The 17,979-nt window shown below is 42.3% G+C and overlaps 1 protein-coding gene across 5 annotated transcripts in view; it reads right to left on the bottom strand.

Annotated features, from left to right (window-relative positions):
• Window positions 1–17,979, bottom strand: part of CAMTA2 (calmodulin binding transcription activator 2) — a 2,181,461-nt gene that overhangs the window by 987,571 nt on the left and 1,175,911 nt on the right. For all 5 annotated transcript variants that reach the window (XM_044077091.1, XM_044077090.1, XM_044077092.1 and 2 more), the window contains one exon: window positions 13,490–13,643. In XM_044077091.1, coding sequence (XP_043933026.1) covers window positions 13,490–13,643 — 154 coding nt within the window. The remainder of the gene's footprint in view (window positions 1–13,489; window positions 13,644–17,979) is intronic.

Below are 17,979 nucleotides of genomic sequence, written 5' to 3'. Positions count from 1 at the left end.
CCTGGCAGCATTACTGATGTAACAGGTGATGACTCAGTTTTCAGCATTAACCCAGCAGCAATTAAAAGAAAGTCAAATTGGGTCTTTATGTTTTTATTACAAGACAAACACTTTAGTAGAATTAACAAAACAGTTCACACAGTTCACTTTGTCATTAAAAATGAGTGTGTGAGTGAGTGTGTGTGTGTGTGTGTGTGTGTGTGTGTGTGTGTGTGTGTGTGTGTGTGTGTGTGTGTGTGTGTGTGTGTGTGTTTGTGTTTTAAGAAGTTGTATTTCCTACCAATGAGTGCTGTGATAGGATCTGGCTCCCAGGAAACACTAAGGTGGACAAAGCAGGTATCTCAGAATAAATGAATGATTTGGGGTGGGATGAGTGATATTCTGTATGCTTTCACTAAACTATCATATGACCATATGATCACAGTTAACTTAAAGGGTACAGGTGGGGTAGTGTCTGTGTGAGTGAAGTGAGTTGAATGCAGTACATTCAGCAACATTTATTATACTTGTCCATACTGACATGTCACAGATTTGCCAAGCAAGACAACAGTAATTCAAGAAAAGTGAGGATTTACTAAGTGGGAAAGAAGCAGATACGCTGTGACTTGATCATATTAACACCTGAACTGTAGGAGAGGAGAATACCATCTTCAATGTTAATGTACCACTGGTGGAGGTACATAGTATAATCTGTCCTAATCATTTTTTTATCAAATGGTACACAGCTGATTTTAACATAAAAGCACCGATAATAGCATACACTCTTCACATCAAAATGCCTCCTATTCCTTTTTTCATTTTTGTAATGTGATCATGATAGTGTGCCTTACAGAACCACGATGCAATACATTACTGTGGCCACTCTTTACACCACGTTTGGTGGTGGCTATGTGTTTGGTAGGCATACTGTGGATGAAAGCAAAGAAGAAAAGGGTGATCACAAAAAAGTGATCATTGTCATGGCTTAGTGAGGGGTTGGAACACTGAATAGTTTCTGACAGCTACAAGCTGAACACATTTCTGTGATCATTTGTGCTTTGATTTTCAATATAACCTAACATCAGAGGGGTACAAACAAAGTGGCTATCATATGGTGACAGGGTATGCGTGAAAATACATGGCAGTTATTTTACCTGGATTACCTATGGACAGTATGACTCTATGAGCAAGATGAAATTCATTACTGAGGCTATGATGCTTTTTCATTTTCTTCACAAATCACACATTAAAATGTGCACATAAAGTGGACATCAAGTATGGGGGTAGGCTGTACATAAAGCACAGGGCATGTACAGGATTCTTGCAAAATAATTACTGATGCAGCTTGTTTGAGAGAAGGGGTATGTACATTGTCTGACAGCACTAGGCTGAAAAAGAAGTTATGTTCTTACCATAATGTTCCATCTGTGTTGTTTATCTTCATTCATTCATTACTGATGGGTGTCGGTTCCGTCCTCGGAACCAAGTCAGCCTTATAACCAGCTCGTGCCAGCCAAAAAACTCTCGAGCTCTGCTTTACCCATAGTGCCATCTCCCTGTTTTCTTCAGATTGAGTTTGCCTGTGATAAAGAAAACAGAGGCTTTTTCTGAGCAGGTCCCCTAATGTGGGATATGGACCAAATCCAAACCTCCAGGATCCTCTTTGAGGGGGAAGGGGGGGGATGTACTGAATGCATAAATGAAGATAAACAACACAGATGGAACTTTATGGTAAGAACATACCTTCTTTATCTGACGTTGTTTATCTTCATTCATTCCTTACTGATGGGACAGAGTCCCTACCTACTTTATGTCCTGGGAGGCCCTATGGAAGGATGTTCCTGAGTACAATTGGACCAAAGGATGCTCTCCCTCTCCCCTGGAAACCAAATCCAATTTGTAATGAGTGATAAAGGTATGAGGGCTAGCCCAAGTTGCAGCTGCACAGATATCATCCACTGAAGCCCCTCAATGAAAAGCAACAGAAGTCGCCACTGATGTGGTTGAGTGTGCTTTGACCTTGTTCGGTAGAGGAATTTTATTATGTTGATAGACAAAAGTATATACAATTTCTCAACAACTTAGATAAAGTTACCTTAGAAACAGAGTTTCCCAATTTTGGCCCTGAATAGGAAACAACTGGTCAGATTTACGTACTGGTTTAGTTCAGTCAAGGTAAAATCGCAATTGTCTATGTACATCCAGTACATGAAGGCAGTATTCTCCTTTATTTGAGAAGTTTGGAAAAAAGACTGGTAGGTCAACTGTCTGATTAATAGTTAATTCCAAAATAACTTTGGGCAGAAAGGAAGGGTTAGTTGAGAGTGATACTCTGTCCTTATGAAAGACTGTGTAAGGGCATTTTATGCATAAGGCCTGAAGTTTGGATATGCATCTGGTTGAGGTGATGGCTATTAAAAATAGGGATTTCCAGGATAAGAACTTTATATCGCAAGTTGCAGCAAGTCCAAAAGGTGATCATGTTAGGGATTGCAGTACTAGTGTTAAACTCCAAGGTTCGATCGGTTCTTTGAAGGGTGGTCTGATGTGCGAGACCCCTTTCAAGAAGGTTTTACAGAGAAGATGGGAAATTAAGGATGAGTCTTGGAATCCATTGTGGCAGTTTGAGATAGCAGCCAAATGTGCTTGAGTGGTGGAGGCTGCCGCTCCTGAATGAAGAAGGCTTGACAAATAATCCAATACCGCACTAACAGGGGCTGTGCAAGGGTCTAGTTCTTTCTGTCAGGAACAAATAAGGAATCTCTTCCATTTGCTAAGATAGATTTTCCTGGTGGATGGTTTGTGTGAAGCCAGAAGAATATTACGTACCAGGGAGGTAAGGTTATTCTGCCTGGCAATTACTGGAAGTGGAGAAACCAAGCTGTCAGCTTGAGATTGGATATGTTTGAATGTATCAGTCCCTGTGGGTGCGAGATTATTTCCGGAGTTGGATCCGGAATCCACGGTTGATGTACTAGGTGAGGCCAAAGGAAGGGAAACCAAACTTGTTGGTGCCAGTAGGGTGCAATGAGGATTACTCTGTTTCTCAGCCGAAGAGCCTCCTTTAGAAATTGTGGGATCAGGGGAAGGGGAGGGAAAGCATAAAGAAGTCCCATGGGCCAATCTTATATTACAGTGTCCCTTGGGGACTCCCCCTTTGGGGGAATCAGGGCAAACTAGCAGCTGCATTTGTGATTTGCTGGAGAGGCAAATAGGTCACAGCAAGGCTGGCCCCAGCAGCTGAAAATCTTCACCATTATGGTTGAATTGAGGGACCACTCATGAGGCAGGAGGATGCATCTGCTCAGTTTGTCTGCAATCACGTTGGGATTCCCTGGAATGTGCATTGCTATCAGAAAGCGGTTGGAAGGTGTCACCCATTGCCAAATTCTCATGGCCTCTCAACACAACGGGTAGGACTTGGTTCCACCTTGTTTGTTGACATACCAGACCACCGACATATTGTCTGACTAGATAGCAATTGTCCCTGAAGGGAGGGAAGACTGAAAGACTTGCAACACTAGAAGCACCGCCCTCAGTTCTAGAACACTGATATGCAGATTGGCATCCAGTGGGGACCAAGTGCCTTGGACTGTCTTTCCCTGGAAGTGCCCCCCTCACCCTATCAGGGAAGTGTCAGTGGTCAATATGGCCTTGGGCTGAGATGGGGAGAAAGAGCGACTCCATAGGTCTTTTTTTGGCTTCATCCACCAAGTTAAATCTTGTTTGCATCGGTTTGTTATGCAGCTCTAAAAAGACATAGGATGATGCGAAGGGGACAACTGTGTTAGTAGGAGCCATTGTAGAAGTCTCATGTGTAGTCTCACCAGGGGAACTATTGTAATTGATGCTGCCATTGATCCTAGAAGATGAAGGACAGCCAGAGCTGGAACTTTGTCTTGTGAGAGTATCACCCAGAGTTGGAACCTCAGTCTTTCTAATCTGTGATCTGGAAAGGAGACTAGGTAAGATTGAGTATTGAAAGTTGCTCCTATGAATTCCAAGATTTGAGAAGGAATCAACTTGCATTTCTCCCTGTTTATTGTGATTCCAAGGTATTTTGCTAGTTTGAGAGTGTAATTTAAGGCTGTATCCAGTAGAAGCTTGGTGGGGGCAGTAAGGAGCCAATCATCTAAGTATGGAAACACTCGGAATCCTTGCAGTTTCAAGTGAGCTGTTACATTTGGTGAACACTCATTTGGTGAACACTCTGGGGGCCATAGAGAGTCCAAAGAGAAGTGCCCAGAATTGGTAATGATTGGCTCCCAGCTGGAAGCAAACAAAGCTTCTGGAGCATTTGTCCATTTTTATGTGGTAATACGCATCCTGAAAATCTACTGAGTACATCCAATCATCTTTCTCCAGGAAGGGTAGGATAGACTGAACTGTGAACATCCAGAATTTTGTTTGGTTGACAAATTTGCTCAGAATGCTGAGATCCAAGATCGGTCTCCAGTCCCCTGTCTTTTTTGGCACTAAAAGAACCTTGAGTAAAATCCGGATCCTATTTGGTCGGGTGGGACTGCTTGGATGACTCTTTTTTGAGACAGCTTTCGTATTTCTTGAGCTGCTGCTTTCCTTTGACTGTGTGGAATGTCGGGAATGTGCCTTAATGGCTTTGGGCCAATATTGAAGGGTATGTGATAACCTCTGGCTATTACATTCTGCACCCAGGAATCTGTGGTTATTGTTTGCCAGGCAGGGTGGTGCAGAGAGAAATGTCCCCTAATTGCTTCCAGAGGAAAGCAATCGGGCCGCTCTTCAGAAGCACTGCTAGTGCTGCCCAGAGAAAGAATCTCTGGACCCCAGTTACGCGGACCACCTCTGCCTCTGTAGGGGCGTCTTCCCAATGAGTTACCCCCTCTGCCCCAGGGGGAAAACTCACCACGTGTGTCATGGAAAGGACCCTGGGATTTCTTGTGCCACATCTTTCCACTCCTCTGATTCCTAGAGTAGGATCATTGGGGGGATGGAAAAACTTACGCCCATGGCAGACAGGGTCTTGCCGTCCTTTTCACACCTGGCTAATGTGTCTTTCACGTTCAGGCCAGAGAGGGAAGACGCTGCCACTGGAGCGTTAAAAAGGAAAATTTAAAAGGGTCCACAAAGTCACAAAGGCGCATCTAGGTGTGACGTTTCATGACAATGCCTGAACCCACAGCTCTAGCCACCCCTTTGGTAGTGTGAAAGATTAACCGCATAGACGAGTTGGATATAGATTCCAGGGTTGCAAGCTGTGAGGCAACTTTGTCACGTAAATCGTCAGAAACTGCTCCTGCTAAGGTTCAGGAGAGTTCTGAGATTAGGTCGCTCTGGAGCCTGGTAAAGTGCACCAAGTAATTCAAGGACTGAATGGCAAAGGTCAATGAGGCATACACTCGCGTCCCTAACCTGTCCATCACCTGAGACTCTCTGTTTGTGGGGTGGACAGTATGGCTCTCCTCAGAGAGCTCTTTCTTAGTGGCTGCCGCCACCACTATACCGTCTACCGGTAGACCTTTGGACCAGTGTGGACTTTCTTCCAGCAGGGACAGAATTTTGTCTGGTCTCTGGGGGATTGGTTCAACGGTATCTGGACTCTTCCATGCATGCTGCACGACGAGTTGGACTAGTTCATCTGCAGGCGGGGTCACCCAAGAAGTAGAGGGTCGAGCACGAAAAGCCTGCAAGAATACAAACTCCTCAGAAGAGGGGTTGGTGGGCTTACAGCATTCCCCACTGTTTTAAGATTATCAGTATATCTCCGAAGGAGACATCCTCAGGGGGGTGACCATGGGATCCCTCCCCTTCATCGTAGTCCGTATCTTTGGTGACAGACTCTTCAGGGGAGTCCATGTGCTTCCAAATGCATGAGCTCTTACGTGCTACCTCTTCAATGGGGGCTTTTGAAGAGGACTCTGAAGAGAGGGTGCCCTGCAGTAGGGTATCTTGAGGATTTTACACTCGATGTCCCGATGTGGTGGACTGTGTCAACTGCGGTTCAGAGGGAGGATATATATGGTACTCAGACGCTGATGGTTTGCCTACAGAGGCAAGGGCCCTCTCCATCACTTGGAAAGCTGTCCACCTGAAGAGGGATGGGAGCCTGGAATTGAGAAGGACAACCTCGGAACCAGTGTCACACACCGCTCTGATGAACCCACTCCCAAGGAAGGAGCCTCAAGAGGACTTGGTGCTGGCAAGACTCCCGGAACCGTAGTACATGGTGCCGTAGAAAAAATCAGCACCATACTAGGGGTCATGGTGCTGGCAGCCCAGTCACGATCCCAAGGATGGCTCAGCTCCGAATGAGCTGATGACCAAAGGGTTGGCTCCAGAACTGCTCTGATGAACCCACTCCCAAGGAAGGAGCCTCAAGAGGACTTGGTGCTGACAAGACTCCCGGAACAGTAGTACATGGTGCCGTACAAAAAACATCAGCACCGTACTAGGGGTCATGGTGCTAGCAGCCCAGTCACGATCCCAAGGATAGCTCAGCTCCGAATGAGCTGATGACCAAAGGGTCAGCTCCAGAACCACAGTCAGGTCCACCAGTGGAACTGAGGAAGTGGGAACCGAAATAAGCATTGGTATCAGGTGCTTCGATACCTGTAAGGAGGTCAAAGGAGGAGAATATGCAGGAGTCCACGGAGAAAAACTCCCAACTCCAGTTGGGAGGGGAGTTTTGGAAGGTGTTAAAATCCCTCTGGCCGTCAGTTGCTGACCTACAAGTCGCACCATATCCAATTCCGAGAGGTTCCTGGAGGAGCGGGTTGATATCCCCGATGGAGAATCAGGCCGTTCCAAGAAAGCCTATTTTGTTGCCCAAAGAATGGATCTGCCGTAGGGGGATTATCAGGTCTGAGAAACAGTTTCTCCTATCGGCACCATGGTCTCTGGACCACTAAGATGTATAGGGAAGGAGGAAGTGACCGGTGTTGGGTGTACTATTGTTGGTGCCAAATAGGATGGGACTGAGACAGAAGATAAAGACATGGTCGGTACGGTGGATATTATCGGTACCGTGGCTGGTGCCAGAGGCAGTGTCACTGAAGACTGTACAGAAGTGGATGATCGTGGTCTTGGAAGTGAGGACGGCACCATGGAGGGTGGTTGAGGCCCCGGTGCTGAAGTCAATGGTGCCAATTTAAGAACTTTTGGTGTTGGTTCGGAAAACTTTTTATCACTAGTATGTGGTGAAGAAGGAGCCGAGTGACTTCTTTTGTGTTTTCTTTGGAGGGGTTGAGCCCTCCGACTCAGAAACAGGGTCTGAAAAAGGTGTTTTTAAAAGGCCTTTTAATATCAGCTTATTCTTCCTCTCGTTTAGGGTACGAGAACTGAACCCTTTACAAATTTCGCATGGTGGTTGGGTAAAGAGGTGCAGAACACCCAGGCAGTAGACACATGATGGATGACTGTCCGAATTAGGCAATTTGCGACCGCATTGATTGCATTGTTTGAAACCTGTTGTCCCTTTCTATTCAGACATGGTGGGAACAACTTACAGCAAAAATTCACTACAAACCTGTAAAGGCACAAGTACAAACTCTATATATCGACAGAATAGGAAAAAATAGAAGAGCTTTTTTTCTTTTTAAGGGAAGAAAGGAAAGATTAGACTACCTCCAGGGATAAGGGGAAATAAGGTAGAGAGAGGGAAGGCCTATACCAACGATGGTACTGAGATTACCAAATTGGTTAGGAAAGCAAGAAAAAGCACTCGATAGGGGTAAAAGTTTAGTGACTAATGAGGGAAGGAAATTACAGAAGTAATACACAGAAAAACTGTGGAAAAGGTTTTAAGAATAATAAATTTTATAGTACATAGCTGACAGCTGGCTTGACACGTCTTGATATCTATGTGGCAAACGAGATCTGAGGTAACAGGGAGAGGGGCACTATGGGTAAAGCTTAGCTCAAGAGTTTTTTGGCTGGCAAGAACTTGTTATAAGGCCGACTCGGTTCTGAGGACGGAACTGTCACCCATCAATGAGGAATGAATGAAGATTAACAACATCAGATTACATTGTTTTAGTCATTATTTCTTTTACTCTCCTCACAATCAAATATCACAGAATAAACCCAAAGTTAGCTAGCTTCTTGGGTAGAGGTAAGGAGGTATGCTGTATTTGAATGCACAGGGTAGTTACACGACTACCCTCTAATAAGAATAATATACCTTTTTCTTTGAGGGGGAGTGCATGTGTCTAACAGCAGCAACTTGATATGCATTGCTATGGCCATTATGCTTTCCATTTTCTTCATACTGAGACATTAGAAGTGAAAAGAATATGGCAACATTTGGTGGGTGATAACCTAAGAAAATAAAATGCAGTTGCAGGGATCACTTCTGAATAATTACAGATATGGCTTGTTTTAGGCAGTATTTGTCAAAGAGCAATGTGACAATTATGTGGCAATGGTACAATACTTGTTAATTTTCCACACAAGTCTCTCATTACTTACTGTAAACTATCTTACAAGAACTGACATAATGCCTCTTACACGTAGCTAAGAAACACAGCATTTCAGAATGCTTTTGTTGCCACAATCTGACACTATACTAATTCTCCACCTGGGGCAGTTCAATCACTGTTTACAAGGCTGGGTGAAACTAGTGTCCAGAATATATGAGTACTAAGACCACATTACAACAGAAGGAAAATACTATATTGGAGGGGGGATGGGGGGGCTAGACTCCATCTACGAACAAAGGCACAATGCTAAATTGTAAATCAGGAGTGAGATGCAGCCACATCTTTAGAGACAGAATGGCATTCTTATTTTAATTTTAAAACATATAACAGTTTAAAACAAGAAACAATTTTAAAAGAAGACTGAAATTATAATGAAAAAAGCTTCACAACAATAAATTAAAATAAAAAAAACTATTTACAATGGTGTCAACATAAACTTCTACATGAAGGTGTCATTGCATCAGAAGTACACACTATATTTTTCAAAAGAAGAACTTAGTAACTAATGCTTGGGTCAAATTAAGCACAGTGCTGCACTGAAAATCAGGAATCTTAGGTAGTTTCTGTAACTGATCATCCTGTTGTCAATCCCTTTGAATCTCAAAGTCGAACAGTGATATGGTCTTTTAGGGATAGGCACTACAACAGTATGTTTAGAGGGTTCACTGACATAGTTTAATAACATTTATTATACCCAGTTTCCACTAGAAGTGCTGAGCTGTACTTCTGTTCAGAATGCAGAGCAGTGGAGCACAAAAACTGGCTAGAATCTTTCTCACCTGTGTTGCCATTACATCAGATCCTCTATTTTCCAAATAAAAAAAAATAATTTGCAGAATGCCATTGCTAATATGACAAAAGTGTTGGTAGCTCATGTATTAGGTCAAAATCGTCACAGTGTTGCACTGAAACTGATAATAGTAAAACAGGAGTCTTATGTAGATTTGGTAGATGGTGATCCTACTGTTACTGCTTTTTAATCTCAAAGGGGGGAACTGAAATATGGTCTTTTACAGACAGGCACTACATGAGTATTTTTAATGGTATTCACTGCTCTAGTTTGACATTTTCCATTATACTCTAAAATGGGAGTTGTTATTGTTGTCTTTCGGCTTTTCCCGGTGAGGGGTCGCCACAGCGGAACTCCGGTCCGCTAATGATTGGCAGTAGATTTTCACGAACGATGAGGTGCCAGCTTGACATTCAACCTTCAACGAAGACACGCCCATTTACGCATGTCTTTTGAATGCCCACCCAACCGTGGGGAGGACATGCAGACTACACACAGAAGGCACTGCCCGCACTCCAGCCTAGAATCGAACGGGAGAACCTCTTGCTGTGAGGCAACAACGCTACCGCTTCACCACCGCGGATGTTGCTGTTCTAAACTTCTCAGTATGCAAGACATAATAATGAATTATAATACTTTACACATTTTACCAGAAAATAACATAGATATTTTTTTCAGTTATAACATGTTGTGACTAGAATGCAGTGTTTTGCAAGCGGCTAAAGCTGTGGAGTCAGATTCAGAGGTGTGCTGCACTGCAAGCTCAGACTATATAATTACAGTCTTAGGTGTGCTTTTAGTTGAGCATCTTGTTCTTTTTAACTGAAATGTTTCACAATGAAATATTAAAGGACAGACATTTAGCCTTTTAAAGACAAGTGCCAGGGGCTTCAGTTTAGATGTCTGCTAAGGGGTCAGAATTCAGAGGTGTATTGCACTGGAAGCTCTGAGGGTAGAATGATTGTGTTATGTACGTTATGTAGTTGAAAAAAGGGTCACAGAAATCTAGCCTTTCTAAGACAGACACTAGTGGATTGCTATGTAGCTGAAAAAAGGGCGACAGAAATCTAGCCTAAGACAGACACTAGTGGATTTAGTTTACTACCACAGTCTGACATTTTGCATTATACTCAGTTTTCATCATGAGTGCTGTGCTAAATTTCTGCTCATTATGCTGTTTTATAAATAATTTTATTTATTCATCACATTGTTAATTTGTAACATTAATTCTCATACATTCATAAGAATGAAAAAAGATCACACCAGCAATTCTCATTACTGTATTCATGCATTACGTATACAGTTTCCTCTCCATCCATCCAAAACCCCTTTTAATTCTTTTGCACATGGGGTCGGGATTTAACCTCAGCTGTGCCAATCACCTACAGCCAAGGTTTTCATCATAGCTCTAATTTTTGTGCAGCAGCAAGCACAGCTGTGTAGAAACTTATCATACCAGTACTACTGCAGTATTCCTCACAAATGTGACTTATCTGTAACAATATCTGTACCTCTGGCTAGTTAACAAAGCTCAGGCTCCTTCCTTGTACCCCATTTGTCTACCCTTAGCATGATGAGACATGCTTGTATAAAGGGGACACATGGACACAACAAAACTATGAGCTTTCTTGCCCCCAGTGTAGAAGGCTTAAGCAAACAGCTGTAAGTCAAGTTTTAGCAAAGACAATAGGGTAATACATAAATAAATAAATAAATACATGGGAAAGGATACCACACCCTGGCCACAGAAAGTGACAAGAAAAGGTGGGGTACATCCACTGCAGCAGTGATCTATTCATACATCAATCATTAGGGTATGTTACCCAAACAACTATACTATGTTCTTCATATGAATACTGCTGCAGTATTCCTTACAAATGGGGAGATACCCAAAGCTTTAAACATTATGGCAGGAGGACATGAATGGGAATCCAGGATGCCCTGCAGAACAGCTCTGGCAAATCCACTTCTGGCTCGGAGGAAACATCCAATTTATAATGCTTGGTAAATATGTGACAGAGAAACAAGTAGCTGTTTCTAAGATGACCCTAGTGTCCACAGCTTTCAAAAATGGTCTAGAAGTAGCAGCTGCCCTAGTTGAGTAGCCTTTACATTTCTGGAAGATCCTCGTCATGACAAGAATAAAAAAAAACTGAATAGAAAGAGAGCACCATGTAGAAATAGTCTGTTTGCAAGCAAGCTGTTACCTTTTGTTTTCTTTTCATACGAGACAAAAGGTTGATATGTTTTCATGAAGTGTTTTTTGTTCTGGCCAGATAAAATCTGACTTGTCTGTGTACATCTACACAGTGAAGATTTACTTTTCCGATATTTTGTAGGTTAGGGCAGAAGAAAGGGAGTTAAATAAGCATGTTTAAGGGTAAATTCCTAGACCACTTATGGCACAAAGAAAGGTTTGATTCTCAGACTTGTTTTGTCCTTGTGAAATACCAAACAAAAAAGCTGAATACACATAAGAGTCTGTAATTAAGAGAATCTTTTAGCAGCAGTTAAGGCTATCAACAAAATAGTTTTCCAGGTTAAGAATTTAAAAGAAGGGCTGACTGCTAGTTCAAAGGGACCTTCAATTAACTTTCCTAACACATAATTTAAATTCCGTGGAGGAGCCACGGCTTTTTTGGTGGTGTAATATGCACTACTCCCATAAGAGACTGTCTGACCTGAAAATTAGCATAAAATCTTAAAAAAAGATATGTGATTAACATGAATGGGGACATGGAGATTAAGCATCCTTTAATTCTAGAGTGACTAAAAGAGTTTGTGAGAGAGAAGAAGAAATAAGGTTTGAAGGGTTAGGAATTTCCATGAAGGTGTTTAGTCTACCAAGATCTGGAAATGATCTCGAGCAGCCGATTTACCTGGGTACCACAAAAAGTCTTGCATAACTCATCGACAGGAACTGGTTCAATGATCCATTGAAGAAGCAAGTCTGAAAATTGGGGAAATCAGCTTAAAATAATCTTTGAGAATCTGCAGAATTCCTTATAGTGTAGGGAAGGACATCCACTAGAGACTGTAAGCATTCTCTATGAAATATTGTAGCCAGTAACCTGTTGTAATAGATTCCAATACAAGAATGGAAATGGAGAGCTTTCCTGCAATTTTCTGAAATAGGCCAGAGTGAGGAGGGGAAATGGGGCTTGGAAAGGATAGTCAAAATTTGTTACTTTGAGAACTGGATCCTTGAGATCCATTAACCCTTCTTTTAGAGTCACTTTGCAATTTCTTTTTAAATTATAAAAAAATTATACATGTTATATTTTTCTTATATATCCTTTTTTTTTCTTGAATGTCATTTCTGCCGTCTAACAAATGTTTATGCCATATATTTTGCATCCATGTTTATTTAACTGTGCTTCACATTGCAGACATTTTCTAAACATTTTCCTAGTCATTCGGTATGAAGACATCTTGCAACATACCTCAAGATACATGGCTTTTAAATTGACCCTTTCCATTTTTTAAATATTTTTTGGTCCTCCTTGGGACATAATTTAACTGTCCTAGCCCACATTCATGCTGGATCTTTCAGCTTATCTCCTAACCCCTCAATACTGCTAGGGCTGGTCATGGATCCAGTGGATCCCAAGGGTGTCCTGGGGGCTTGTCTGACTTTGCATCCATGAGGAGGTCTTTATATGCCCTACAGATACCCTTCCTCACCACCTATACTCATTAATTATGTCCAAGAGCTGGTCCACTTGTCCATTTTCATTACAGGCTACAAAAGATTATGCATTTCAACTAAATACAGATATTGAACATTAACCTGAATCTACAACATCTGGAATGAAATATAATACTGTATTACATACCTTGAATAAACATTTCTTGGGTAGTACACAACAGAAAATATCAGACAGAGACACACACACACACACACACACACACACACACACACACACATACACACACACACTCACAATATACATCATCCATGTTCCAGTTGCCTAAGAGAATGTCATATGAATGTTTCATCAAGGCCAAAGTATAAGTAATAGTGATTGGGAATGACATGTGACTGAGGTCAGAGATAAAAAAAAATCATCATAGGGAGAAGGGAACAATAAGTGCATTTTTATACAGATGGCTCCTCTTGATGACAACCATATATTACATACACAATGTACTTAACAGCTTCGGATATATGTTTAATAAACACCTCACATTATTCAGAACCCTTTGCTATTGTGTGTGTTAGTGAGTTACTGCACGTAAAATAACTTTTGTTTCTTTGACTCACACATAGGTTTAAGTTGGTTGACGAGGTCCTCTTTTGACCATTTCAGCCATTCTTTTCTGTCACTGTTGATGGAACAAAGGATTGGCCCACAGATCTTTCCACAGTCTTCAATGGCTGGCACGTTGAGGTAGTGCACTAAAACAATATCAGGATTCTTCAGGAAGGAGAAGGAAGTATAAATAAACCACATCAGTAAGATAATACAGCAGCCAGTTAACATCAATGGACATGTTAATAATTGTTCTGATACCCTTATCAGCCCAAATACAATTCCATACATTCAATTCCTCTAAGTCTATTCACTTCATCTACAATTAACAAGGTGCAGGAAGACTTTGATTTCACATTAATCATGCTGGTAACTTTCTCTGAAATGTTGAATATTCCAAAAGAACAGATGGACATCAAACTAGCTGAGAAGGAAAATGTCAGAAGGAAAACATCTTGACAGAAATGCAATGGATCAGTAATTCCTAATATACAGTTTTTCTAGGACATCTCTCCCATGAATACAGCAGCTTTGCATCTTATTACACCATCAGTGTTGTCTGACAAAGACAATGTGTGCCCCCAATACTGAAGCAATTTGTAACAAAGATGTATGTGAACATCCAAACACATGTAATGAGACTCATGAAAACAGAATCTGTATACATTTCAATAAGCTGTATGGTTAATAAGTGAAACCTATTACAATGAAATACACATGAACAAAAACTGCATCAGCAATGCATAATGATGACTAACACAGAAGCAAAAAACTCCAGGACTGTACAGCCTTGGGAGTAAGGAGAAATTTCCTTACCACCAGTTTCATGAGCTTGCTAATTTTAACTACTGCAACAAAACATTGCAGTTGACTAAACAGAGTAGACTATACCTGTTACAAGTACAGACAACACAATAACATCCAGGACATCCACTCAAACACACCCGCCACGCATTCCAACATACCAGTGAAACACTAGCAGTCTGCCTCTGAGATGAAATATCTCCTTTCAACTACATTACCAACATATCCCATGGATGCAATACCCTCAAGAATTTTACCTGCACAAGAAAATGGCAAATCATGCCCAAAATGCCTTATTACTTTCTAAAAGTAAAAGGCATGTGAGTTATCAGAAAATAAAAAGAAAAGTGAAATAAAACATCAAAAGCATATCTGTACTTTCAGTTCAAGAAAAAATAAATAATCCCAAATTAAATAAAATAGTTTTCTATTTTTTTTGTAGTTGGGTATAATTCATTAACTGTTTATTACTATGCTATTCTTGCTGTTTATTTAGAAATGTTGATTTTTTTAAATAGTTCAGTGCTTAAGAGTATATTACTTCCTGTTAGTGATAACAAAAGTGTTAAGATTACCCGTTAAATTATTCTTACTGTAAGGATACCAAAAAAGTGGAATACATTTAAGTTCCATAGGTTCATAGGTTCATAGGTTCGTACTAGGCTATCTGCCCTAAGGCATTTATAAGCCTAGCCAGAGTGTATGTGGCTTACACCACCCCTTAGGATGAGAATACTACGCCCTTTTAGGGTTTAGTTTACTATGCCTCTGTCTAGTAGTGACACAGAGATGACCCCCGGGGTAAACCTACGATCTCCCATCCATTCGTCGAGATTTCTCTTGAATAGAGTCAGTGAGGGGCTCTGCCTAACATGGACTGGGATTCTGTTCCAGAGTGTAGGGAGCCTCTGGGTTATGAATCTGTCCCTCCAGCACGCCTATTTATTTCTGTGTTGAGGTTTAAGTCACTTGTTCTCGTGGCTCTGATGGATTTGGATTTTCTGAGGTGGAGCATGTCCATTAATTCAGGATTGGACATGGCCTTGTACGTCAGGCACAGATCACCTCTGAGTAGGCGGTATGCGACTGAATAGAGATGGAGTTTTTTCAGTCAGGCGGCATATGACATATGTTTAAGACCCTTTATCCTCTTGGTGAGGAACTTTTGGGGTCTTTCCAACTGCTGCAGGTGTCGGGTGAGATACATCCCAAATGGGGCATTGTCCTCAATCATTGGCCTGATAAGAGAAGAGTACAGGGGCACAATGACCTCTCTTGATCTAGATGTGAAACCCTTCATGATAAGGTGGGCAATATAGAAGGTCTTCCTAACCACTTTGGCAATGTGAGTGTCAAATGAGAGGTTACTGTCAACCTGGGTCCCTAGGTCCCCGATTACCTCTTCTGTACTTAATGGATTACCGCCTATGTGGTAATTTGTCGGTACCTTGTTTTTCCCAAAGGGTATGACTATACACTTTTTGGCGTTCAGCTTAAGGCCATGGCTCTGGCACCAATTATCCGTTTCTATGAGGCCTCTCTGAAGGATGTTTGTGTCCGCTGGAGTATCAATTATGGCACCCAGTTTGCAGTCATCTGCGAACTTTGTCAGCCACAATCCTCCTATGTTTGCCTGTACCTCAGAAAAATAAATGCCGAACAAGAGGGGTCCCAGGACTGAGCCCTGTGGGACACCGCTTGTGACTGGCTTAGAGTCTGACATAGCTCCAGCAACTCTGACCCTGTGGGTTCTGTCCTTGAGCCAGTTTGCAACCCATCTTGTGACATATGGGTTTACATTTAAGCTGGTGAGTTTGTCTATGATGCCCGAGTGGGGTATTGTGTCAAAGGCTTTTGCAAGGTCAAGGTAGGCTGTGTGAACTGCCTTACCCTCATCAATGGCCTTAGTGACTGTTTCAAAAAGTCGACCAAGTTCAAAAGGCAGGATCTGCCCTTGACAAAGCCAAATTGGGTAGGATCCAATGTCTGTAGGTCCCCAATGTCTTTGTTTATGAGTTCCATAATGATCCTCTCCATAGCTTTGCAGACCAGGCTCGTCAAGCTTATGGGGCGTAATTTCCAGGGTCCGTAGAAGCACCGCCTTTGTGAAGTGGGACCACTGTTGCCGTACGCCACTCTTTGGGTAAGTATCCTGTAGTAAGGCTAAGATTAAACAGCAGCCTTATGTGTGGGTTTAGTTCCTCTTGGAGTTCATGTAGCACACAGCCCGGGACACCATCCGGTCCCATTGATGCTGTGTTTTTAGCTTTAGAGAGGGCGGCTCTCACCTGGGCATCTGAGATGTTAGGGAGGCTACACTCTGCTGGGATAGTTATTTCTCCTTTTGGGGGGGAGGGGGAGGAGAAATTTGCACTGAACCTGTCTGCCAGAATGTTGGCAATGTCAGTGGGTTCGGTGTATATTGTGTCATTTTGGACTAACTCTGAGCATATCTGAGAGTTTCCACCCAGGTTTCTAACACAGCTAAAGAAGGCCTTGTGATTGTCTTTTGTGTCTTTTGCGATTTTTCTCTCAAAGTTGGCCTTGGATGATTTTATGAGTGATCGTAGTTTTTTGCTAGTACTGATCAGAGACGCCTTCCCTTTTAGGGATTTTGCTCTGTCATGTAGTAGCTTCCTCCTCCTGTTGTAAAGTTTGTTTATGGCTGGGGTCCACCAGACCGGGCACCTGCCTTTGGGGGAATGGGTCTTGGTTTTATTTGGGATTGCATGATCCATGCATTCTTGAAGGTGCCCATAGAAGGCATTTGCAAAGGATTCAGCAGTGTGGGTTGTGGTTTCCACTGGCCCAGGGGCCTTGAAGGATACCACTTCAGTCTTAAGAAGTGTGAAGTTTGCTTTTGAGAAGTTCTTCACTGTGGTCTTTTGTGCAGGGGGTGGGGCGGGATGTGGATTTCCAGTGAGATTAATTTATGGTCTGATCTTACCAAAGAGGGATATACTTCCGGTGTGGAGCATTTTGTCCCCATGTTTGTGATGATCAGGTCTAGTATATTGTCTCCTCTTGTGGGAATGATGACTAGTTGTTCCATTGCATTTGAGTTTATGAATTCTAGGAACCTTTGGGCTAGGGTGTTGGGGCTTGAGTAATGTTCCCAGTCTATGTTTGGGTAGTTGAAGTCTCCCAAAATGATGGTATTTGCAGAGACATTCATACTCTCCAGTGTCTTCAGGAAGGCTGTGTGGGGTTCCTGAGTTTGAGAGGGTGGTCTGTAGCATGCTACAAACTGTAAGGCAGTTTTGCCTATGGTTAGTTGCATCTGGATAGTCTTCGACGCTTCGTGCGTTGCCACTAACCTGGAGGTGTGGGTATCTTTGATGAAAATGGATACTCCCCCTCCTTTTGTGGTTCGGTCCAAGTTTTGGGGCCGGAAAGCATGATATGAGGTAAAACCTGATAGTGCTGGGGTGCTCTCAGGAGCCTTGAACCAGGTTTCAGTCACCGCACAGACATCAATGTTCTCCATACTGAGGAGTGCTTTGAGGGCGTGCATCTTGAGGTTTAGACTTCTGGCAGTGTTAAGGAACCTCAGACAGAAGTCATTTTAAGCTCAAATGTGATATCCGAGTCCATATATGTGAGCATTTGTATTTTTCTTGTAAAATGCCGTCATGCACTGTGGCTACAATGCAAATAACTTCATATCGTCAGTAAGATGCAAAAGCAGTGATCAGTA

This window comes from Protopterus annectens, chromosome 7.part0 (genome assembly GCF_019279795.1).
Source record: "Protopterus annectens isolate FY-2018-M chromosome 7.part0, PAN1.0, whole genome shotgun sequence".
Lineage (NCBI taxonomy): Eukaryota > Metazoa > Chordata > Ceratodontiformes > Protopteridae > Protopterus > Protopterus annectens.
This window is presented reverse-complemented; position numbering and strand designations above follow the sequence as displayed.